Below are 26,761 nucleotides of genomic sequence, written 5' to 3' on the forward strand. Positions count from 1 at the left end.
CCCCTTAGAGCTTTAGTCATTGTCGTGGTGGAAAATAAATTTAGTCCAACATCAAAAGGCCATATAGTCTTTAGCAATCCTAATGGTGTTTAAGAGTCTGAAGTCTAAGTCTTTTCTGGGAATCAGAGCAATTGCTTGACTTTGAGCCTCTATCAAATTAAAAACAACAAAAAAAAATGTAGCATTGTTTCTATTTACAATGTCACAGACTAAGTATTCCCAGTCTCACAGAGAGTAATGGGGGCAGAACAAGGAAAAGGGAAACAAGAAGACTGAACCTTTGTGGGGCAAACTCCATATCCTGCAGTACCATGCCAGGTACCAGAGATTGTCATGGAATCACTGGGAGGCCTTGGCTAGCTTCACTCCTCTAAATCTGCCACCTGCTCCACACATAGCCTCTCTCTTGGGCCCGCTCCACTCGGTGTAACCAGTTTTTCTTGGCAGGCTCTCCATGGTCTTGGCATCCCTAACATCCCGATATCTCCATTTCAACTTGGACGTCACCATCATTGCTTTGTACAATGACCTCAGGAATTTGCACAGGATACATCCCTGGTTCACATGGCTTGGTTGCCATGACCTTATAGAAACTTGGCACATGTTCTATGATTTCATATTGCCTTCTTGCATCTTTTATGCCTGTACACAAATACCCTGTATGTAGCACTGTCTAGATTTGGTGACATTTGGGGGTTGAGTCCATCCCCATGGAAGCATTTTCTTTGACAGTTGTTTTGAGCATGGAAACCTTTGTATGGTGGTCTCAGTCTAGGCTGTCTCTTTTTAAATCCATTTCTATTTTCCATAGCGGGAGCCTTGCAAATATAGGATCTTGTCCACAGGAAACCTATTCTGTTGCATCAGTGCAGAGCAGCAGATTTCGCTTTAACAACACTGAATACAAGCAAGTGCTTTAGAACATGATTTGTTTGTAACTTTGAATTCAGTAATACATATTTCCTTGACCAACCACACATTTTAAGTATCTTCTTGTTTTATCTCCCCCCTTCCCCATTTCCTACATGTTTCTGTCTTTGTTTCTTTCTTTTTCTGCCTCTCTTCCTCTTTTTCGTTAGTGTGGATAAGAGCAATGATCAGTACATATAACATAACCCAAATGATATCCTGTCTTGAGATTTCTTGTTCAAGACATTTACTTAACTTTTGAATTTAGTCTTGGTAGAGTTCTCATGGAACTGGCAGAATGCAACCAGATTGTCTCCCAGAGCATAACACTGGTCATCTCTAGCCCAATTTCTGATAGCTTCTGGAACCTCATGAATGAGGCCACCACTAACTGAATTTAGCATGACTTTCTGTCCTTTGAGACTCCCACAAGACAGCTTATTAAGCTATGTCTGTGGTCTTCAAAACCTCTTCTAGCCAATGTTTCAGACTCTCCAACATCTCTCCGAAGGCCAAAGAACTGTGTTAGGTTCATCACATTCAACAGCTCCAACCTCAGGGCAGATTTTCTGTTAGACACCTTTCCTGTTGCAGTGATAAAATATCCTATTTTTAGAAGCAAATGCTTTTTATCTTTTTCTATTTTTTTCCTCAGAGTTTAAGGCTACACTGACCTTAATCCCTCTTTATTATGCAGTCCAGGACCCTCATCCATGGAATGGTAAAAGACACATTTAGATTCTTCCCATTTTAATTAACCTAGTCTAGAAACTCCTTCACAGGCCTATGCTGAAGTTTGTGTTTTAGACAATTATGAATACTGACTAGTTGTCAATCAACGTTAGCCAGTTCAAAGCCCATGCCAGCAGTCTGGTATCTGGTGAATCAACCTCTTCCTTAACTCTGCTGATGAACATGATCCTATCCAGCCCAGTGACCATCAAATATATCACCTCTTTCATAATTAGTTCCATTAGTAATAACTGTCTTCCTCTCTCGTCTTCTTGCCTGTGATATTTATGGAGAGATCAGTCAGCGATAACCAAGGGTCTCTAATAGCTTAGTCCAAATGTGTCAGTTCACCAGAGACTGATTTCTTCTGTCTTGCCTCTGGTTATGCATTCTTTTTTTCTCTAGGAGTGAAGAAAAGTTATATCACTTCATTTCTCTACTGCCACAGCAATGAGACCAATCCCATTAACCCACATGCCCCAGAGCCTATAAACCAGGCTATAAGAGGTGCTTTCATTCTTTCTTTGAAATTCTTCACTAATTCAAACTGTTCCAAGACAGAATAGTCCCTGATTCTAATAGTTTCCTGTCCTGGACCATTATCAAAGTCCTCATCTACATATGGAAAGGTGGAGTTTTCACTTCCTTGTGCGCAAAGGGCACACAACAGGCACTATAGCCTGCTTACTGTCCAGGTAGAGATATGATACTTTCAGGGATTGCAATGTCTTTCATAGTCCACCAGGTGTTATAAGGGCATCTCCATGCTCCTGAGGGGGACTTCACTCATGAAGGAGGCATGTTACCTCACAACATATAGAGAAAGCTGGCTGTTGTGCGATCCCCTCATTGAGACTCCTTTTGAAGAACTGACTAATTGGCTTTGATTGCAAGATCTATCATTTATCGCAGAGATCATGCAGATTTTAGTTCAGCAAGAAGGCACACCATTCTTTTTTTTTTATTTTATTTTTTATTATTGAGAAAAGGAAAAAAAAGTTTCCCCCTCCTCCCAGCCTCCCATTTCCCTCCCCCTCCTCCCACCCTTCTCCTCCTCCCCCACTCTTCCACCCCTCCCTCTCCAGTAAAAGAGCAGTCAAGGTTCCCTGCCATTCTTTATAACAAACGGAAGTGCAGCTATACAAAAATTGCCTTCGCAAATATCTACCCACAGATGAATCAGCTTGCATAGCATGTGCAACGGACCATGCGAGGACCATACAACTTCTCCTCAACAGCTGACCTTTGGTTCTGTCAATAACTGTCCAGGTACCAATTCCATGATGTAACTCTTGGGAAGAAGATGTAAACAAAGGCTTATTTCCTGAGACAGGGCACCGATGACGAAGCAAAGAGTTCCGGCCAAGCCTACGCTGTATAACTTATGAGTTTGTTGGAGCTTGCTTATTGGAGCATAATTGATGCAAAGACAGCTAGCTATATCCTCACAAGCCCACTGCCACGTGAGTCAGTGACAAACCCTGAACTCTGCAACCCTAGAGTTCACTGCACAACTTGTAGGCAGCTCTACTAGAGAGTATCCTTTTCCCTAGAAGTTGCTTACTGCTTATCACTTTAGGGAAAGCCTTGTGACAATTATAAATTCCTAAGCTCTAGGACCCTTTAAGTTTTATTAGTTTTTCTAATGTTATGATCCCTCCCTTCCCCATGGGAGAAATTGTTGCAATTAGGAGGTAACTAATCTACAACAAATAGCAAGATATTTATCTCTCAGCTCCTCAAACATATTTTCTTCCCTTAGGAAGACTGAAGATTTGCAAATGTCCAATGCCCAATCTCCAAGTTTACCCAAGATACTTCTTCTATTTTTTCCTTCCCAGGGAGATATATGTGACCTCCCTTGGGACTTGAATGTTATCTAGCCTCTCTGGGTCTGTGGATTGTGATATGGTTATTCTTTACTTCACAGCTAATATCTACTTATGAGTGAGAACACACCATGTTTGTTTTTCTGGATCCAGATTACTTCACACAGGATGATGTGAATTTGAGGGTCCAGGCTCGGGGTGTGCAGAGGAGAGAAGGCTGAGAGTGATTACTGAAAAGGGATGCTTTACTGAAATGGGTAGAAACCTGATGCAAGGAAAACTACCAAGAGAGCCTACAAGCTCTAGCTAAGTCTCCTGGCAGCAGTGAATGCATAGCTTAAACTGGCCATCCCCTGTGATTGGACTGGTGACTACCTGGGTTGTCATTGGAGAGCTTGCATACAGTCACTGAGTGTTCACACAGGTTTCTGTCCTGCCCAGTCCCTAGGTCATTTAGTCCCAAAGAAACACACAGAGGTCTACATTAATTATAAGCTGGTTGGCCTATTAGATCAGGATTCTTATTAACTCTTACATCTTACATTAACCCATAATTCTTGTCTATGTTAGCCATGCAGCTTAGTACCTTTTATCAGTGAAGCATTCTCATCTTGCTTCTTCTGTGTCTGGGTGATGACTGCAGACTGACCCTTTCCTCTTCCAAGAATTCTCCTAGTCTGGTTTCCCCACCTATAGTTCCTGCCTGGCTACTGGCCAATCAGCATTGAATTAAACCCATACAAGTGACAAATCTTTACAGAGTATAAGACCATTGTCCCACAACCGATGGAGGCAGCTTCAGAGACATATGGCCAAACCTTGGGCCAACCTCATAGAGTCATGCTGTGGAGGAAGATGAGGAATTTTAGGAGCCAGAGAGGTCAGGGACATCTAAAGAAAATTCACAGAAATAGCTAGCCTGATTCATGGGAACTCAGAGTCTGAACTAACAACTAGGGAACCTGTTAGGGAATAACCTAGGACCTTTGCCTGTATGTGACAGTTGTATAGCTTGGTCTATTTGTGGGACACCAGGCAACAGGAGTAGGAGGTGTCCCTGGTGCTTTGACAGGCTCTTGGGAACATATTTCTCATACTTTATTGCCTTGCTCAGCCTGAATACAGGGGGAGGTGCTTGGTCTTCGGATAGCTTGAAATGCCATGCTTTGCTGATGCCCACAGGAGGCTTGCTCCTTTCTGAGAGAATGCAAAGGATGGATAGATTGAAGGGGGAGGAAAGGGGAGGTGGGGGAAGGGAATGGGAGAAGAGGAGGAAGGGAGGGGATGTAAAATAAATTTATTACATTAAAAAAGATTTGCAATTGTTTGGTACGCATTGACATCAGACTTTTATGCCATTTACATTAATGTTCTTTTTGTATATTAGTGCACATTTTAAAACATATCTCAACTGCTGTCATTGCACTCTGGCACTAATCTTAGAATCTGACCAAGGCAGGCCTTCAGATTATTTGTTGAACAAATTTTCTGTAGTTGGTGTCTTCCCCAGATTCCATTTTCATTCCTGTAATCATTATTTCATTTTAAAAGGTATTGGAATTAATTGTTTTAAAAACATTGAACACAAGGAAGATTTTGTAACATGTATATGAAACATGGATATATTATTTATTTATTTATTTATTTATTTATTTATTTAAGATTTCTGTCTCCTCCCCGCCACTTCCCATTTCCCTCCCCCTCCTAAATTTTTATGGCACCACGCAGTTTTGTTACTTAGAAAACCGATACTTCAAAGTACTTGAAGTGTTTTTAAACCATTCTTTCTTGAATTGGGGGAAGGACTCAGTGGGTGAGTCACTTATCAAATAAGTTTGAGGACTTGAGTTCAATCTCCAGAATACACATAGCAAAGATACCAGGAGAGCACTTGGGTTTGAAATCTTGGGGTTGCTTTTATCTGTAGGTGTGATGCAGACAGAGTTTACAGAAAACATCAATGAACAATAGAGTTGTGTATCAAATGAGGCAGAAGGCAAGAACCAACACCAGAGACTTTCCTCTAACTTCTACACGTTCTGCATCTCATCCATGTCTACAGCCACATGCACGGGCACACACATCATACCCTCCCCCATATTGTTTCCTATATGCATATGTAAGGTATAAATGAATTTGTCTGTTCCTTGGTCAAATTTCCAGCTATGTGTAAGGGGTATTTGCATCAACTATTACTGTTGGGGGTGGCTGGGAGCTGCATGAGAGGCAAATCTGTTTGCCGTTGCCAACATTCAAGCATCTATGCCTGAACTACTTCACATACAAGTTAGTTTGGTTGTGGACTTCATATTCTGTCTGCTGTGCCTGACTATATTCAATAGTGTTTAATAATGATCATTTCTATTCTCATTCACTTTTACTACCTCAAAAGGAATCTGGTCATCAGAGAAGTATGAAAACATGTTCCAGTGCCATAAAAATAAAAATAAAAGTGTACAATAGAAGAAAAAGCAGAAGGAAAGGCTGAAATAAAGGTGGGGAAGGAAGGCCACAGATAAAGGGTTTCATGTATTTAGAACACTTTTGTACCTTTTGCTCCTATTGTGTAGACTTAGTTTTCTTCCTGGCCCAAAGGGAACAAGAGAGAAGGAACAAGAGTAATACACACAAGTGAGCATTTATTTTTCCATCTCTGGTACAATTCTTGCTGGTAAAATGCTGAACTTGCTACATCTTAGCCTCTTCTCTCAAAGTTGTACAGATCAATAGGATATTACATAGCTTCTAAAGAATCTTTTGCAGAGGTAGTCCCTATGTCCTCAAGAAGCTGTAGAAAGAGATTTTGATGAAATATCTCAAATGTAAACATTTCATCTTCTCTATGGTGCTCCACTAAGTTCTACAATTTTGAAGGCATTCTCCTGAAAAGGAAAAAAAAAAAAGCCCTTTTTTTCAAACCATTGTCTCTTTGATACAAGTGCTTTCTCACTCCCTTTTTATTTTCTTATTCAGTCAGCAATGAACTAAATGTTCCCTCTATGGTATACACAAAGCACTATCCTTCCTGCACTCACTGTGGAAGAGGAACCACACAGAAGGTGATGTCAGACCCTCACCCCAGCAGGAAACTGACTCTTCCTCCCTCAGCAACCATCAAGTGCCAATAGCTCCTCCAGTGGGCATTGGGCCTCATGAACCCAGCCTCCATCCAGTCTAGAAGGTTGAATAGCTTGATGTGTGCAAGTCTTGTTCAGGCAACCACAACTCTTGTGAGTTTGTAAAAGCAAAGGCTAGATGGCACTGTTTCATATCAATCCTGATAAATCTGTCTCTTACCAAACTCCGCTTTCTTCCTCTAAGTTCCCTAAGCCTTAAGGGAATGAAAGTTGATATAGGTGTCCTATTTTGAGGTGAGCACAGCACCACCACTGCATTTGAATAGTTGTTGAGTCTCTTACTCATTGATGTTGACTGAAGAGAGAAACGTTTCTATTGAGGATTGAAAGACACTAATCTCTTGTAAACCAAGTATCAGTACTTAGAAGACAGTTCTACACTTTGTCCATTTAGCAAAATAATAGAAGTAGATACTTCTTTTGAGCTCATGACTGCAGCAGTCATGGGTTCTTGGCTAGGTTTCTGGTGCCAGACACAAGTTTGATCCTATGTAGCAGCTTTAAATCCAATCAGAACTTGGTTGTTTACCCTACAACATCCATGCTGTTGTTGAACCAATGGGTGTATCTTGCTAGGATTGTTGTTGTTGTGACTCCTGAGGTACACAGGTGGATAAAATAATGATGGTACAGAATTTTTAAGTTAACCAGAGCTATTTCTTTGGCTTATTAATTCTCCATCTTCCTTCACCATTTGCAGTTGTATTTCTTTTAAATACAACATGTGTTTCCCAGTGCTTTCTTGTCTTAGGTCAGTACTTAGCTGTGTTTGTGGGCAGGCATGCTTGCGCATGCAGAGGCCGAACAAAAGTGTCAGATCTATTAGAGATGGGTTTACAGGGATTTATAAGCTCCCTGAAATGAATTCTGGCAATTGAACTCTGGCCCTCTGGATTAACACTAAGTGGTCCCAATCACTGTTCCACCTCTTCAGCTTCAGGCCTTCAGATATTTATAGGACAACCTTGTACCCCCACAACAGACACAGTATATGGGATGAATATCCTATACACTTGGTCTTCCTACACGTCTCAGACTTCCTTCTTCTCGCCCTTCAACACCCTTGTTCCATGTGCATGTTTCTTTATCCAGCTGTAGAAAGAGAACTGATGGACATTTCCTACAGTCTCATTTTCTGTCTCCATTTAATGTTACGGTTTAGACTCTGTGGCTTTTCGTATGATAAAAAGCATCCCATTAAGTTGTAATTATGAAGGTACTTTCTGTGATGACTCTTGTCTCATTTCTGGGAGATAAGTAACCGCCCTTGACTTTTATGGAGATTGAGTTTGAATGTTTTCAGTTCTTCATGGATTTCTATGTGGTCAAAAGTACCTGTAATTTTAGACTTCCCATTCTGAAACAGAATTCCTTCCTTGTTTTCTTTCTGGGCACCAAGCACTGTAATCACATAAAGATTTTTCAGCTTCTCCATATCTCAAGGATTATGTCTGATCCTGTAGAGCCCAGAATGTTGGTACTATGTGGGGCTATTCTGAGATTTCGTTAGATCACTAAACCTTTTAAACTTAAGGTAGAGTATAAGCACAAGTGGGAAGTGGTAATAGACGCCAAAAAGACTGAAATACCTTAAACTTGCATTTTAAAGGGGAAATGTTATTTTTGAATAAGTACTTTTAGCTTAACCACAATATTAAATATATACTTTAAAATTATTCTCTTTAGAACCAGGTTTGGGAGACACATCTGTAGTTAAAATTACTTGAGGCTGAAGGCAGAGGAGAATTGCTTGGGTCCAAGTGTTTGAGGCCAACCTAGGCTATAGAGCAAGAATCAGTTTTTTAGAAATAACTATTTTTAATTTCTGATTAATTTTCCTTACATAGAATGTAATTCGACACTTGGTTATTTGAGAATGATTTCTGTGTTCTGAGACTGAATGAGCTTTCTCCTTCACAGTCCATTATCCTTACCTGCAAACCATAGTTAACAAGCAAGGAAATAAATACTTCTTCTCCTGTTTTATTAGCAAATTAATATTTATAATAATGTCTTTTAAGACCTAATATTTCTTGCTTCTTTTACTTCTGAACTTCTCATAAAATATCCACATGGAGAATATGAGTCTGTATAGTTCCATATTTTTACATCATTTAAAATGCTCAGATGCTTAAAGCCTATGATCTGAATATTTTAGCAGGCCTGGCCAAATTGCACAACTATGGTTGATTAATGAACTGGTGTTGAATACATTTTTAAGGCCCATTTTTAAGGGGAGGACTGAAGAACAATTAAAGCAAAACGTACGGCCATTGACTCGTGTTCAGATCCATTTCTGTTGTTTGTAATAAGAATATCTGATGATAGTCTCTAATTATTTGGCATTTCCAGCCATGTGAATTAAACCAGCGTAGGTTAAAATAAAAAAAAAATGTCAATTTCTAGAATGAAGGATATAATATTTAAAATTAAATTGAGGCTGGGAGTGTAGCTCAGTGGTAGAGTCCATGTTTACATATGCAAGCCTCTTTACACACACAAAATAACCAAGTCCATAAACATTAGCCATTACAATGTAAATGCAATTTTATGTATGATTTGATTAAATGGATCAGATTCATAACTTTTTTCTTTTTTGGTAGTATAGGCTTAAGTATTGAGTAATTATAAAATAAATTCATAAGCATCATGTCAAGAAGTAATCATTTGATAATTAGAAACTTTAAATAATTCATAGTTTAAATCTGCCTTCCTTCTAGACCAATACTTAGTTGTGAATCCCAAGTCTTTTTTTCTTCATGATTTCTAATCAGTACTTTTGACCATCGAAAATTTTACTTTATTATGATAACAAATAATTCCTTGCTACAATGCAGCAACACTCAGATGATAACCCTTATGTCTCCACACATGGAGAATTCTTGTTGGTTTGTAACTACAAGCTTCACTGTTGTGTGTTGTTTTTTGTTCTTTTACCTTTTTGAGGGGCCCACCACCGAGCTCCCAAACAAATCACATACAGAGGCTTATTCTTAGTTATGAATGCCCAGCCTTACTTGGCTTGTTTCTTGCCAGCTTTCCTTAAATTATCCTGACTACTTTTTGCCTCTGGGCTTTTACCTTTCTCTATTTCTATATACCTTTCTTTTCTTCTTACTCCATGACTGACTGGGTGGCCCTCTGATATCCTCCTCTCCTTGTTCTCTTCTTTGCTCTCCTCATTCTCAGTTCATATATATATCACATACATACTCTCTGCCTGCCAGACCCTCCTATACTTGCTCTTACCTTGCTATTGCTCATTCAGGTCTTTATTAGAACCATCAGGTATTTTAGGCAGTCAATGTAACACAGCTTCACAGAGTTAAACAAATGCAGCGCGAACAAAAGTCACACACCTGAAAATAATATTAATATTCCTCAACACTTCACACCTTCCGACCAGTGTGAATGATGCCGAAGGTACTCTGAATGCTACCACAGGAGAAAGGAAATCATTGGTATCAACAGCTATAAACTCTGTGACCTATAGCAGTGATCTAACTGCAAGTTTTACTGATGCAGTATCAGAATAAGGGTTAGGGGAGTAAGCATCGAGTTTTCTGTTTGGAGATAAGGTCTATTCCACAAGATGGATCCCGTAACTGACAGTGCTAACGTGGTTAAGAACCTGGGACTAGATATATCATGAACCTAGGAAAAAAAACCAATATGTTATTCTGCTAAAAAAAAATACAGCAATATAACAAAATGTTACTAATGGCATTCTGCTATATCGTAAAACAGTGCTCTCTCAACCCACATCACAGGAGCTTCTCCTGCACTAGGTGGCAATTAACATAGAGACCCACAATTGGGCCATATGCAGAGAAAGAGTGAAGAAATTTGGGCTACGTAGTTCTAAATAGGATAGCACCATCAAAGCCCTCCTCTCACAGATGGACGATCTATGCTGGAGATGGAAAGACTGTGAGAGCTAGAGGTAGTGGATCACTACAAGTAAACAGCATCTCCCAGACACAACAGGACTGCTACACATAGGAACTCACAGAGACTGTGTCAGAATACATAGGACCTGCACAGGCTCGAGCTGAACAGGGCTCCAGCACTGAGAGGGGGAATGGACACAGGGTCACACAATAAGCTATTTGCGATCGATACCTACTGGCAAAGGAAAAATACGTTTTCTCCAATAAGTCTCACTTGGTATTAATTACCAACCACACTCCAGAACAGGGCCCATGCCTACATGAGATTGAGCAACACAAAATGAACTCAGTTTAATTTTGCAGATGTTTTGATTTATTTTTCTTTGTTTTGACTCTTTTTTAAATTTTATTAGTCTTTTGCTTCTTTTCTTTGATGTTTGTTTTCATGTGTGTTTTTCTTATTTTTCTTGTTTTTTTTTATGCACTATCTGAATGGGAGAGCGAGAGAGAAAACAAAAATTGGGTGGGTAAGTGGGTGGGAAGCATCTGGGAGGAGATGGGGAAAAATATGATCTAAATAAATTGTCTTCATGGAATTCAATAAGATAAAAAAGATTTCCAAGACTAAGCAGGCAAAGTACTAGGTTCCACATATGGATGCTTCTTCAGATAGAGGAAGAAGAAAAATAAAAGACATTTTATGAACCTACTGTGTTCAAGAATCGCAGAGTACCAACACCGCTCTCATAAAGCATTTCTTTCCTAGTAAATAAAATGCTGCAAGAAGTGTTGTGAAAAGCAACCTTTAACACATCATAACTGAAGTTGTTGCTGACTGAAATAGTGCTCTCTGCTATGATATATGAAAACACACAGGATCCAAAAGAAACTGTATAGGTGTTTGCATTCCCACAGACTGAAAGATTTTTAGGAAACAGTGTTTGAAAAACTATTAATACCAAATACAGTGAGTTCCTGGACCAGATTAAAACACGTTTTAATTAGCAAAGGGAACTAATGAGCAAAGGAAGATAGGATGGAATTCATCTAGAGTATTTGAATTTGGTGACTAAGTGTATATAGAAAGCTTGCTGGAAAGAGGCTTATAATAGCTAAGATTTCCAAGGTGAACAAGAGAGCCACTTCTTGTTAACCGTATCACAGAACATAGAAAACAGCTCACATGTGCCAGTAAAATTGCTCCTGATGCTGGCCAAGAGACCAGGTGTTGGTGCAGGATGCAATATGTTCTCCAATTTGATGCTTATGTTTCATTGGAGGAACCCGAGGAGAGCAGCCGTGGGAGCAGCTATTGCAAAGTCAGTGATTCGCCCCCCACCTCCCATTCTCCTGAATCACGCACTTGTGATAAAACTACAGAGTGGTACAAAAATGTGCAGCTAAGAGAACACCCATTAATTAGGGCATGCTTACCCTTCTGAGTAGAATACTCTTTTGAAGAGAACAGTTCTAATGGTGTGCTCAGAGAGGCTGCAAAGGGCGTGCAAATTTCATATTACTGTTATTACTCAGTAGGCATTTGATGGCTCCATTCAAAAGCCATGTCTTATTGGCACTAATAACCACTGATATTGATAATAGTGTAATAAACAGACCTAATTATTGTATTTATCATCCTTTCTTATCTTGGTGACTCACATGCCCAGTGTTCAAATATTAATTTTCCATTGAGTTTGGATAAGTTTCCAGTGTAACGGGAAGGTACTGGAAACAGATTTGTGTAATCTATGCATAATGATGTAGTAGTGCCTTGATTTGCCCCAAATGCAACATAAAACACATCTGTTAGCCTGAAGGCTAGCTCATCAGGATTCATTGTTCAGACTTCTAGAAATCATCTTTAGAGAATTGTTCAATTCCCATATCGTGCCATGTGATTCCCAGTTAGCAGTGTAATCAGGCCTTAATTAGAGCATAACTTTCTTTCTTCTAAGCAGCCTATTGTTATCACCTTTAGGAATAATGTTCTTTAGGATTCTCTATTTTAGGCCAACTTCATTTAACTTTCGGTAAAATTTAATATGGGTACTCTCCATTTTTGTTCTGTTAATGCATTTGTAGCTGCAACATTGATACTCTGTGCGACCATTAAAATTGCATTGTAACCTGGCGGAGGTGGCACACGCCTTAAATCCCAGCACTTGTTAGGCCGAGGCAAGTGGATCTGTGTGAGTTCAAGGCCAGTCTGGTCTATAAGAGTTAGTTTCAAGACAGACTCCAAAGCTTCAATGAAATCCTGTCTTGAAAAAGCAAACAAACAAACAAAACACTTCATTGTATATTACTTCATGAAGTTGTATGTTTTCATATATTGTTAAGGAAGTTATATAACAATGGTTTTCTATAAATGGAAACAATGAACACAGCCTCTCTGGTTTTTCTATTAGAGAATTCAAAGAAACGAAACTTCAAATACAATTATATGTAAGACTACATATGTATGAGTCAGTGTAATTTGCTGTTTACAGAATAGTGGATGATCTAAATCTGTAAATTTTATAGTAGAGTGAAGACAGTGAATCCTTTAGCATATTTTGTAAATGTTAACTTAAGTTTTTCCCCTCTCTTTCAGGGTGTGGTTAGACCCACTGGGGGTTATGCTGTGATGCTGAACTGGACAATGTCTTCCATATACGGCCTCAAACCTGGAGAGGTAATTAGAATTTTACACTTCTGCCTTCTGGCCTTTCTCGACGAAGACATGCAATTTATTATCCTTTTATTTATTTATTTTTTTTAGGTGTGGTGGGCAGCCTCTGATTTAGGCTGGGTTGTTGGACATTCCTATATTTGCTATGGGCCTCTTCTCCATGGAAACACAACGGTTTTATATGAGGTAACAAAATACAAGTGTTACTCTGTATGGAGGTCGTTGATTTTAGTGGGGTCCAGTTCTTGACCGGTAGTCCCAGGTAGCAATAGTGAAGTTTGCATGGTAGCAGAAAACATTGTTACAGCTTCTTTTGTTTTAAAAGTTATTTCAAATAGAAAAGGATATAAGAGAAATAACAGTTAACTGTCTTAATTGTGTTGAAGAAACAGGTCATTAAAAACAAAATTCCGGAGAAAATAAAATAACAAGCTTTAAATCTATCCTAGGAGATTTCTAGGTGGTGATATCACAGGGATATGAGTTTTAGAACCGTACAAAGCATTATCATAAAACAATCAACAGAGAATCACATTTTGTTATTTTGCAGAATTAGTGAATTTACAACACTCTTTCTCTTATTTTAAATAAATGTTTTCTATGGCTTCTAATATCAAGTATGAATATAAAAAGAGACAGAAACCTGGAGCTCCTAGATGAAAAGCTGAATCGTTAACCACTTAAAGACTCTGATGTATTAATAAACATCACCCTGAAATAAGGTTTCTATATGTGTATTAGAGAATGCCCTTGTATGTCTGTTTTCTATAATCCTACTAGCAACTTAACACAAAGACATGGCAACAAACTCAGTTTTACTGTGGTTCTCAACCTGTGGGTCACGACCCCTAAAAAGCATTGGAAAACACAAATATTTACACACTACAATTCATAACAGTAGCAAAATTACAGTTATGAAGTAGCAGTGATTCATGGTTGGGGGTCACCGCAACAATGTGAGAAGCTGTATTACAGGGACAATGGTTAGAAAGTTGAAAACCACTGGATTTTAAAATGGCTCTTGTATACATGTATGGAGTACTACACAGCAGAAAAAGTAATGGTATTTTGAGAATTGCAAATGGATGGATCTAGAAAACATCATATTAAATGAGGTAACTCAGACCCAGAAAGACAATTATCATAGGTACTCACTCATAAGTAGCTTTTAGCATAAAGCAAAGAAAACCAGCCTACAATTTACAATCCCAGAGAACCTAGACAACAAGGAGGACCCTAAGAGAGACATACGTGGATCTAATCTCCATGGGAAGTAGAAAAAGACAAGATCTCCTGAGTAAATTGAGAGCATGGGGACCAGGGGAGTGGGGAGAAGGGGAGGGGAGAGGAGGAAACAGAAGCAATGAAAAAAATGTATAACTCAAGAAAATCAATTAAAAAATTTAAAAAAGAAGATGGCTCTTAGGGAAGGTTGCTTATCACTCTGTCTGATGACCAGAGTACAGCCCATAGAACCCTCCTGATAGAAGTAGAGAAGCCCATAGAACCCTCCTGATAGAAGTAGAGAAGCCCATAGAACCCTCCTGATAGAAGTAGAGAAGCCCATAGAACCCTCCTGATAGAAATAGAGAAGCCCATAGAACCCTCCTGATAGAATTAGAGAAGCCCATTGAACCCTCCTGATAGAAGTAGAGAAGCCCATAGAACCCTCCTGATAGGAGTAGAGAAGCCCATAGAACCCTCCTGATAGGAGTAGAGAAGCCCATAGAACCCTCCTGATAGAAGTAGAGAAGCCCATAGAACCCTCCTGATAGAAGTAGAGAAGCCCATAGAACCCTCCTGATAGAAGTAGAGAAGCCCATAGAACCCTCCTGATAGAAGTAGAGAAGCCCATAGAACCCTCCTGATAGAAGTAGAGAAGCCCATAGAACCCTCCTGATAGGAGTAAAGAAGCCCATAGAACCCTCTGATAGAAGTAGAGAAGCCCATAGAACCCTCCTGATAGAAGTAGAGAAGCCCATAGAACCCTCCTGATAGAAGTAGAGAAGCCCATAGAACCCTCCTGATAGAAGTAGAGAAGCCCATAGAATCCTCCTGATAGGAGTAGAGAAGCCCATAGAACCCTCCTGATAGAAGTAGAGAAGCCCATAGAACCCTCCTGATAGAAGTAGAGAACTGACCCCTACTGTAAGTGGCCCTCTGAGCACATGCACAGCACAAGATAGGCATAAGCAACACTTGTATATGTGCTCTTGGGGAAAATGTAGTTTTTAATAGTTTTTAAACATCTGGGTGTGATAACAAGCATGATTTGTTCCTAAATTATCACTTAATATGATATTCAGTTTTTTGGCAAAATCTAGTAAGATGAAAAATATAGAAATCTTTACATACTCCTATTTAAGTGGAAGCATAATGAAGTAAGTGGGCCTACAGAAATGACTCAGCAGTCAAGAGACTTTAATGCTCTTGCGGAAAATTAGAATTTGCTTTCCCAGCAACCATGGCAAGCAAGTTACTACAGCTTATAGCTCCAGTTCTAAGGTGTCTCTCAGACCCTCTGGTCTCTATAGGTACCTGCACTGCAAAAATACACTTGAATATGCTTTCCTTTCTCCCTACCCCCACATAAGTAAAAAGTAAAAAAAAAAAAGATTAAAATGCTTTCAAAATTTATGATAGAGATAAAACAGGATGATCATTAGTTGTGTATAGCTTTTGCCTCACTTCTTGCCATATAACCTCCTATCACTTGAGCAAGCTATTGATACATTGCTTCCAACGTATTCCCTGTATGAGGTGGCACAATCTTACTTTTTGAATTTTTTTCCAGTTCACATAAGAGAGACAAAGTAATTAATTAACTTCCAGAAAAGAAATGGAGGATTTTCAAGCAGTTCTTTCAAACAACATGCTGAATTTTTGCATATCTTAAAAGCATCTTTTGATGTTTGAAGAGCTGCTGCATTTTTATAGTACTACATATATACTATGAAATCCTCATGATACAATGATGGGATGTATATTTTAGGAATAATTAGACATAAATTTTAATATCTGACAGTGTAGTAGAATGGACAGTTTCTCAATCTGAGGCTGCCTTCCATGCTGCCTGTGTCTCACTATGGAATGAGCAATATCCAACTGAAAAATGGGGCATGTAGAAAAAGGTATCAGATTTTCTCGTCTAGATATGTTGTTACTTTAAGAGCGGCCCATTCAACAATTGTAAAACAAACAAACAAACAAACATGTGAGGCCATTCTCTACTCTCATGAGATTCTCCTGCACACCACATCATTTTAAGACTCTCATCATTTTTGGTTGGTTAGTTTACTATCTCTGAAAAATCAAATAGACTTTGAGAGAAGTGTTAAAACATCTCACACTCTTCCACTTTCCTTACAAGTGTTTTCATATCCTGCAGACTTGAGAGACATTCCAATGTTTGTAATATAACACATGAAATAATCTTGACACATCTGCTCCATACTAAAGTCCTTGCAATATTAAAAAGTTTTTTTATCAAGATCATCATTCCTCTTGAAGAAAACAAAATAAATCCTAACAACAAATGTTTGCAATGAAATGTGACATTGCCTATTCAAATGTGACAAAACAGAATTTGTTAAGTTTCTGTGACTTTCAAGCTGACCTTAGACTTGAAACACTTAGAATAAGCAGATCTGATTTTTCTATCAGCTTTCCATTATTTTTCTGATTTATTTACAACATGTGCTAACTCTGTCAAGAGTGCTTGTCTGTTTATCTTGGAATGATGTTTTCTAAAACAGGACAGAGGATCAATAAACTTCTGTATGACTGACCAGAAATATTTAAATTCATTTTTGGAAATTCTGAATTTTTCTACTCCTTTCTTATATGGTCTCATGTTTTTCTGACCTCAAAATAAAACCTCTTTTGGCTTTTACCACTTTTAACTCTTGGATCTTCTTTTTCTTCTGTACAAGCAAGACTCTTTGAGAAATGGCCCTCTCCACACCAACTCTGCTTTATGCTCCTTGACCCAGGCTTCAACTTACTGTACTCTGGTTTCAGTCTGTGATACTTCATGGAAGCTTCTGTCATCAGAGTCACTGTTGACTTCATAAGTGGCAAAGTCAAAGAAAAATGCCATTCTGGTTTCATCATTCTTCTCAGCAGCCTGCAGCCATCACGACCAATATCTTTCTTCATTCTTATTTATTTTCCCCTTCACTACTTGTGCAATTTCTTTTGCCTTGTGTGATTCTTCCTTTGTTGCTTCTTCCATGCAAAATATTTTGTGTTGTGTGTGTGTGTGAACCAATGCATTTATTAAAGTTACTAACCAGATTATGTGTGAGAAGTTAATAGTATAAGCAAAGGCGATCCAAAGGCAGCTGCATCACAAAAAAATGCCCATCCCAGCATGGTTGACAAGGTAAAAAACCGCAGCCTTCCAGTTCCTTGTGTGATTTTCATCCAAGTCAGCTGGTCAGAAATCTCTTCCATCAGCGTATTTTTAACTGCTTTACTTTCTTTTTCTCTTTTCATATATATATATATATATATATATATATATATATATATATATATATTTATTTAAAATAGATTTTTTATACACTTTATTATGGTTTCCCCCATCAACTTTCTTTAAACCGTCCCTTCTTTCCCACCCCTTCAAACACATACTCAGCTGGAATGGTGTCATCTCTTGAAAACTGTCTCTATCTTCCTCTGTGCCTTGTATGTGGTGTAGCTGCCTACTGAGCTGTATTGATTGCAGAGTTGGCCACACTGCACTCCAATATTCTGATTACATTTAGAATGGTGTAAAGGCATTACAAAGTAGTCTTGGCACAGTGCACATTGTGTATTAAAGATTTGTTTATACTTTGAAAATTAAATTGAATTCTATTTCTCATTTACATCTTTTTTTTTCTCTAAAAACTGTTATCATTTTCCAGTCCTGGTTTCTCTCCCTTTGACCTAAAATTGGAACTATTAATATTATTTGATAAATATTATGTTTTCATTCTATTTTTTTTTTTTTTTTTGGTTTTTCGAGACAGGGTTTCTCTGTGGTTTTGGAGCCTGTCCTGGAACTAGCTCTTGTAGACCAGGCTGGTCTCGAACTCACAGAGATCCGCCTGCCTCTGCCTCCCGAGTGCTGGGATTAAAGGTTCATTCTATTTATATTTCTTAGACAATCTCCTTGCAGATTGGTTTAAGGATTACTATTTTAACTAAGTTTCCCAAATCACTTTTATTCTTTCAGACTAACCTTTGTATTTTCAATTTCTTGTCAGACAACTGTAGATGATCCATAGTACATTATGCTCATACAATATAACTATTAATTAAATTCTCTTAAGTTCCATGCTTCCTGACAAAGCATGTTGCCTTCAATATCTGCAGTAGTTCTGATAAGGTTACCTTTGTCTCTGCATTATTCTTTCTCCTCATAGTCTATTTAATTGATTCTACTCTTTGTGTCTTTCATTTCTTGGAAGTGTTTTCTCTTGCCCATGTCTTTTGTAATATATCTAAAATTTCTTTTCATCTGTGGTGAGCAAGTATGTTATCTTGGCTCATACTATGTTTGGGATTCTAATAAAATTTGTACCTGGGAATTTAGTTGCATATTTTAAATAATCACTCTTCTGGTGATGGTTCAGTAAGATGGCTCAACTCATCACTATACTCTAGGCTGTTTCTACCCTAGTTTCTCTCTTCTTCGCTTTCTATCAAACCCTTACCAATAATAATTAAGATAAAGAAATTAAATCAGCAACAATGTACAAGTAAACATTCCCAAGTAAGAAATGAGCAATATTTACTAACTACCTAACCCAAATACATTTTACATATTTTAAGTTTCCAACAGAACAAGATGTTCATTGTCTTGTGACACATAAACACGTGCATTCACATGGGCATATACCTTCACTATTTTTTAGCTAATTTAAAGTTGTTGAAATTATATAGAAAAGCTTTTCTTTTATCATGTTGGACAATACAAAATCAGTAACAAGATAAGTTGAAAATAAAACCATTGAATACTAATAAATGTACTTTGTGAATAATCCATAGATTGCATAAATGTGCTTAAGGAAAATAAAATAAATGTACAACTGAATGAAAAAGATGATATAGCTATACCATGCCACTATTTGTAGGACACAAAGCAGTGCTGAGAGGAAGTTCATCATACTAATAAGATATATTAGGAAATAGAATAACTCTCAAATGAAAACCCTAAGCCCCTATCTCAAGAAATAGGAAACAAAATAAACCAAAAGAAATAGAAGAAAGGAAATCATAGAGATAAGAGCAGACAATAATGAAATTGTAAAGAGGAAGCCTGGAGAAAAAAACCCACTGAATCACAGAGTGTTTTTTGAAATCAAATCGACGGACCAATACAAGTCTAAATGAGAAAAAGAAGACACAAACTAGCAATACAAAAGAAAAATATATCACTAATGATACAAAAGTTACAAAAAGGATCATAAACTCTACGGCCAACTTAAAATATAAATTTCATGACTCAGATGAAAAGAGCCAGGTTTTTCCACACAATTTACCTACCAAACATGAAATCAATCCTTGTAACATCATTATTATTAAGAAAATAAAATTTGCAACTGAAAAATACTTGTAAGAAATCTTCAGTCACAAATGGCTTTCCTGAAAACTGTACCAAATGTTTAAATAATTAATAATTCTTTAAAACCCTATCCAGGATTTAGTAAGAATGCACAAGATGACTAAGTTGAATTTGTTCCAAGGTACAAGTCTCTTTTAATTCTTGAAAATCAATCAAATATGATTTATTGTATATGGCTATTAGAATCATTAGCTAAAGGGTAAGACTCATACAGTCATGCCTAATACTATAGAATCATTTGACAAACTCAATATCCATTTATAGTTGAGAATCCCAAGGGATAGCAATTGCATCCTTAACCCGAAAAGAGTCATTTAAAATACATAACAATTTTTCTAATTAAAAAGAGATTGGAAGATTTTCCCCATAGTTTTGGAAAAAGCAATCTCCATGGTCTAGTTGACATAATTATTGAATTTATAGCTAGTTGAGTACAACAATATGAAGAAATACAGGGAATATATATCAGAGAGGAATGACAAAAATCTGCATTTACAATCTGTATGATTATGTAAGTGAAAAGTTACACACTGAATAAAAATTCCCTCAGCTAATGAATTCAACCCAAACTTGGAAAACATGTAACACTACAAATACTTGCTGGGCTGCTACCTTCTAGCAGTGAGTATTTGTGACTGAAAGGGGACAACACAGATCCCAGGGGAGGTAACTTTGATCTTCACTTCACCACTATTCTGATTAGATGCGGCAATGTAGTTTTTATAAGAACTTCATTACAAGAGACAATGGAAGAAAGGGTCATTGTTTATGTAATATTTTCTGTAATTGCTGGCGACTCTACTGTTTTATGAATCGTTGATCTATAAGCTAAAATATAAACCCACAGCTTCAAAGCATCCCTATCCCTTTAAGAACATAAGTCATTTATATAATATAAATGATCCATCAGCACTTTCTCACCTACGTTTCCAGTCTTTTCTTAGGTTCCGGGCATCCTACTTTCCTCCTCCAACACCCCATAAAGCCATGACGTAAATGGGCAGAAATCTGCGAGTAGTTGAATGTTTCCCTCTGCTAAGGCTCCACGTTGATCGTGCTCTGAAAGCCCAATTGCCCTTTTCTGGAGGGACTGGCTCTTAAGTATTCTGTATTAAATGCCACAGCTTCTCAGTATCACATCTGCTCGGAGATTTCAATTTTTGCTTTTCTCGGCCTGACTGAAGTTATTTTTACTTTATACTTCCATTAAATCATCCGCATCCCTTCAGCTTTGCAAAGGCAGTACTGTCATTCTGTAAATTCTGTGGGCAAGGGACATTTGTCATCTCTGCCTGGCACAGTGCTTTCTGGGAGGTAGAAAAAAAATGAAACATTAAAAATGGTTAACTGGCTCCACGGACAAGAAAAATGCAGGGATAGTTTTTAACTAATTGAGTAATTTAAACTAAAGTTATTAAAGTAAAAGGAATTGTGATGTGTCTTTAGGACAGCAAATGAAAACACAAAGATTTGAACAACTTGTGCCGCTCTTTTTAAATTCTAATTACCAGTTTTATAACATATAGTCTCATGGTGCCTGTGGTAGAGTGGTTCCAGGATCCCTTGCGCATAATAAAACCCACAGATTCTCAGGTTTCTATAAATAATGGTGACATGTATGTGTGAAATAATCCTATCCTTCCATATATTTCAAATCACATTTATATTTTACACAGTAAATAATATAGTATAAATTGTGCGTAAATAGCTATTATTGTATTATCTAGAGAATAGTGATAAGAAGATATCAGTATATACAGTATAGATATTATTTCTAACATTTTTGATCCATGGTTATTTGAATTAATAAATGCAGAATCCATGGAGATGAAAAGAGAATTGTATTTAGTATTAGTTTCTTTTTGTATTATAAGAAGTATTTTGCTTAGGAGCCCATACTCCTATGTTTCAGTACTAAAACTATAGTCTTTATGCAGAAAGCATAATTTATTAGATCACTGTCATAGTTTTCAGAGTGCTAACTTTTCTTCAAAATATGGATCTATCAGCATGATCAAAATTTCACTTTTATGCCTAGTAAGCCATAATATTTCAAAGGCGTATTGTTACAGTGAATTAGGGTCCTGGTATATTGTTCTCCCTTAGGGATGAATGCTGATTTAGCAAAAGTGATGTTCCAAAGTACTAGGAGATTTGCAGTTCATTATATGGCAAATCATCTGGCGGACAAGATTCAATTCACAAACAAAACCTCTTTTCTAATGCAAATAGCACATGGCATTTTACAAATGAATAAAATGAATAATCAATGAGCTCTTTTATTTCAAAAAAGATAATCTACCATGCTCTAGAATTTAATTAAAATCTGTAAGTACATTAGCTGATGAAATTTTTAAGAAAGAAATAGTTAAAGCTACATTGGTCCTTTAACATCTAGATACAAGACTATGATCATCTAGAAAGAAGCCTGTTTCAACAATGACAAATGCAATAGACATTAAATAAGATTTTTTTTTTAATTCAGTAAGTGGACTTATCATTCTATAGCGGCAGGGTGAAAACATAACTGGAAATTTCAGCATCCTGTTGATATCTACATTCAAAATGCATTAATAAATCCCTCATTAAAATGAACAAATCCCTATCAATTTCCCAAATAGAATTCTAGGAGTAGCAGTGGGTACTACTGCTTTCTGCTCTCTGTTCATCTCTCAAGGACTGTCTACACTCACTTGCTCGTTTTCACATCCTCCCCCTTGTAGTTTGACTTTTCCCACCGTTGCTCCACAATGACTGTCTCTTTTTTGGTATCTCATCGTCTTCATTTTCCACAAGCTTGTGGGTATTTCCAATCACCACCACTTTTGGTAACGATATAATTTCAAAATGTCATCCTCATCCCCTCTCTTTAAAAGGTATTTTTACTTTATTTTTAATTATATGTATGGGGAAGTCACAAGAGGGCCCTGGATCCTTTGGAGCTGGAGTTTATAGATGGCTGTGAGCTGCATGACATAGGCATTGGGAGCTGAACTCTTTTTTTTGTTTGTTTGTTTGTTTGTTTGTTTTTGTTTTTGTTTTTTTTCGAGACAGGGTTTCTCTGTGGCTTTGGAGCCTGTCCTGGAACTAGCTCTGTAGACCAGGCTGGTCTCGAACTCACAGAGATCCGCCTGTCTCTGCCTCCAGAGTGCTGGGATTAAAGGCGTGCGCCACCACCGCCTGGCCTTGGGAGCTGAACTCTTATCTTCTGCAAGAGTAGTTGGTGCTTTTAACTGTTGAGCCATCTTTCGAGGCCCCAACCATCTCCTCTTGGTTTCTCTTTTCCTTTCTAAGGCCTGACTCCATATCTCTTGTTATCCTTATGTTCATTCATGTCACAGAAACTCACGAATCTGTCCTTTTTTCCCTCAAAATATTTTCCTCTTATACGGCAGATTACATTTCATGTACACTTCCTCTTTGATTTCTTGAATGAGATCAATCCCAATGTGTAGTAGTCCAGTAAATGTATCATGCTGACTTGTTTCTTTGTTGCAGCCCCATTCATGTGTATGTTCTTTTAGAGCGTTTGCTTGTTCCTTTCTGTTCTCATGGGGGCTGGGAGCAGAATCATTTGTATTTTGCATAGCATCAGTTCAAACTTCAAAGCTAGTTCTTCAAGTCCGTTTGTTTTCCAATAGATAGTTGTTAATAACATTACTGAGAAAAGATATAAAAAAATTGACTTAAAAGTTTTTTATTTCCCTGTAAGAGAAATGTATAATTTTAACATTTTTTGTCTAAGCACTTCATGAATAACTTATTCAGATAGATTGCATTTTTATAGAAAAGATTTGCTCTTATTAGTTCATCTGAATATATTTAGAATACTCACTTTTGCATCAAATAGTTAAATCAGTTCTTTACAATCCATTTTCATATTCTTGAGAGTAAATAAATAATTTCATATTCTTGAGAGTGAATAAGTAACTTCTTCAGATTTCTAGTTTATTAATGGAATGTTGATTGAAACAGGCTTAACTCCAGCATCAAATGAATGAAGACAGATTATTTTTTTATGGTTGCTCAATAACTGGCCTTCTGTCTCTGTGACAAATTATCTAAGGTAATCTACCTAAAAACAAGCAAAGAAATGTTATTTTTGGCTCATGATTTCAGAGGTCCCAGTCCATCATTGTGTGGTTCGTTGCTTTGTGCCTTTGGCAACACAATACAAGATGGCAGTGTTGTTTCTATCAGTTCCTATGACAAACATCAGGAGGCAAATGAACCTTTCTCAAACACCAGACCAAACCATAATAACTTAGTATTTTCATATAAGAACTTCCATACCTAAGTCACTCTAATAAAAAGTAGCAGGCATAAATATATGTATTGGCACATGTTGATTATATACGGACATATGTTTTGGTCTGTGTTCGATTTATTGTTTGCCTACTTTTCCAGGCTGCCATCTGCAGAATCAAACCCAAGATGATTTATCAAAGACAAACAGTCCTTGTAGACCTTCATCTTGGCTATGCATCAGTTGCAAATGTGTGTCTTATACACACATTTCCATTGCAGAATACAGGGCACCCATGGATCGTCTGTGGCAGCAGCAGTTTTGAGGAGAAAGTCAGTTGACAATTCACTGCCTAAATTATTAGTTAGGTTTAGTGGATAGTACTAGTTACTGTTTATGTTAAATCCATCTTGAGGTTAAGCCATAAACTTGTTAGTATACTTGCTTTTGACAGAATAATTATTATTTCTGTATAATTAAAAATCTTTTTTTGGAGACCTTGAAACAGCTGGAGATATAGTTTATTTGATATTATATTTATATAGCATGAAAAAAAGCTTGGGTTTGGATCCTCAGAACCACATAAAGCCATTATCCTTAGATAAAGGAAGACAATAATATCAATGTTATTCTCAGCTTCATAGTGTGTCTGAGGCCATCCTGGGCTAGCTGAATCTGTTGTGTAAGCAAATGAACGAAAAAAAACCTGAAAACAGAACGGCAATTCGCAAAACCCAGTTTTCTCTTGCTTTGCATCTGCTTACATTCCACAGATTAGAGATCTGCAAATAGCAAGCCATCCTTATAAATTTCTTCAAAATTCCCTTCAGGCTCACTTGAGTGGAAGGCTATTATTGTTAATAATTCAATAATTAACTTTAAAGGAATGCACTGTACTCTGCCTTGTTGGACAAAAAATTGCTTGCAAAAGGTAAAGGACTTAATATTCTGAATTATTATTTATTATTATTATTATTTCTTGTCTGGAAATTTTAATATTTGCCTTTATTTATCAGTATGAACCTGGTTAAATTCACCATCTTTAAGAATCCATTTCTCATATATGACATGAAAAAGTTGGTACACACTCTCCAATTTCCATTTCTGCAACTCTTTTTTTTTAAATCATTGTGTTTTTTTTTTTTCAGAATGAAATATATTATTTGGTAACATGTTTCAACCTTTATGTCTGCCATTCACTCTAGTTACTTTTCTGAAGTCACTGATACTGATATTTGAGAAACAGCTTTTGCTCGTTACAGCCGGATGGTGTGACTCCTGAAATTCCGTGTTTGTTTGGCTTCAGGCAAAAGGCTTACCTGCTGCGACTCGGGGGTTTCTCATTTATAAGGATTAAGAGTAGCAAGCACTTTGATCACTTAACTGATGAATCCGTGCAAAGCATGTAGAATAACTGGGAAATCGTAATAATAAAATTAAAATTCAGGTGGGTCTTGTAAGTCATTACTCAAAAATACCAAGTGCTTTTCTCTATGACAGAATACTAAAATTAAAACATGAGCCATTTATTCTTCTGCATTCCAGCCATTATAAAATGTGGAGTTTTTAAATATTCCACATATCTTCCTTCGAAGCCTGTTTGTCCTCACAGAGTCGTACTGGTCCCCGGAGTACTGGAGGCAACTCCCTTTGGATCCCATTAATTCTCCTCTAAGCCAACCTAAAGGAGCAGCATACCAGGCAATGCAAGTTCTTGTGCTACCACCAACTTTGAAGAAAGGGGAGCAGGTGTGGAAAACATCCCAGTGGTCGCCCTGCTCAAGGATCTGTTCTTTACGGGTAGAACTTTTGAGGGAAATAAGCATATCTTTGAAGCTTTTCATCTAAGAATAACAGCCCTTTGCATGGCTCACTACTACCCACATTTTTATAGCCTCCCACTTCCAGCTTTATTTCTAGTTTGGAGGACTTCGGAACGCTCTTGTTAGCCTTTTTATTGTATGCTCTTTTCTAAACTCACAGAAGGAATTGAGAATTGTGGGGACCCTGTATCCTCTTTTTATAGACAGACTAGCATGAAAATGAACTCTGCATTTTCCCATATTGCATAGGACACCCCTGGGATAGTGTATGTGAAAGCAATTTAAAACTTCAAAGAGCCGGGCGATGGTGGCTCACGCCTTTAATATCAGCACTTGGGAGGCAGAGGCCTGCGGATCTCTGTGAGTTTGAGACCAGCCTGGTCTACAAGCGCTAGTTCCAGGACAGGCTCCAAAGCCACAGAGAAACCCTGTCTCGAAAAAAAAAACAAAAAAAAATTCAAAGAAATATCATTTATACATGAATATGATAGCATATACATGGACAGGTAATTTGTGAATAAATAATGAATAATTCTAATCATTTTGTAGACAATGACTTCAGGTTATTTTCAAGCATAAAAATTTCATATTTAAGAGTATTCAAGATGAGAACTACTGGACAGAAATTTTAGTAGATGATAAACTTAGTAGCTCTCTCTAAAGTCTCTTAGAAGACATTCTCTGGGATATCTGTGCTGTCCCGGATTTATAATTTCCATGAAGTTATGCTATGTGGTATTTTGCAAAATACTAGTGGTATTTCTTAATCCATCATCCCATCCTGGCCCTTAAAAATACAATTGTTATCTGCTTGTGTAGTTATATTTCTTACCCATAATATGAATTTTCACATATATTCTCATTTTTAAGTTTTTCTCAAAGATAGAGCATGTTACTTCGCTTTAACACGA

The 26,761-nt window shown here is 37.4% G+C and overlaps 1 protein-coding gene across 1 annotated transcript in view; it reads left to right on the forward strand.

The window, feature by feature from the left end:
- The window catches only part of Acss3 (acyl-CoA synthetase short chain family member 3), a 154,552-nt gene that overhangs the window by 64,490 nt on the left and 63,301 nt on the right, over positions 1-26,761 (forward strand). Inside the window, exons 6-7 of the mRNA XM_041668440.1 lie at positions 13,091-13,171; positions 13,259-13,354. Of these exons, the coding sequence (XP_041524374.1) occupies positions 13,091-13,171; positions 13,259-13,354 (177 nt within the window). The remainder of the gene's footprint in view (positions 1-13,090; positions 13,172-13,258; positions 13,355-26,761) is intronic.

The sequence above is a fragment of the Microtus oregoni genome, unplaced genomic scaffold (genome assembly GCF_018167655.1).
Source record: "Microtus oregoni isolate MIOR12 unplaced genomic scaffold, Mior012 000001F_ref0000356, whole genome shotgun sequence".
NCBI lineage: Eukaryota > Metazoa > Chordata > Mammalia > Rodentia > Cricetidae > Microtus > Microtus oregoni.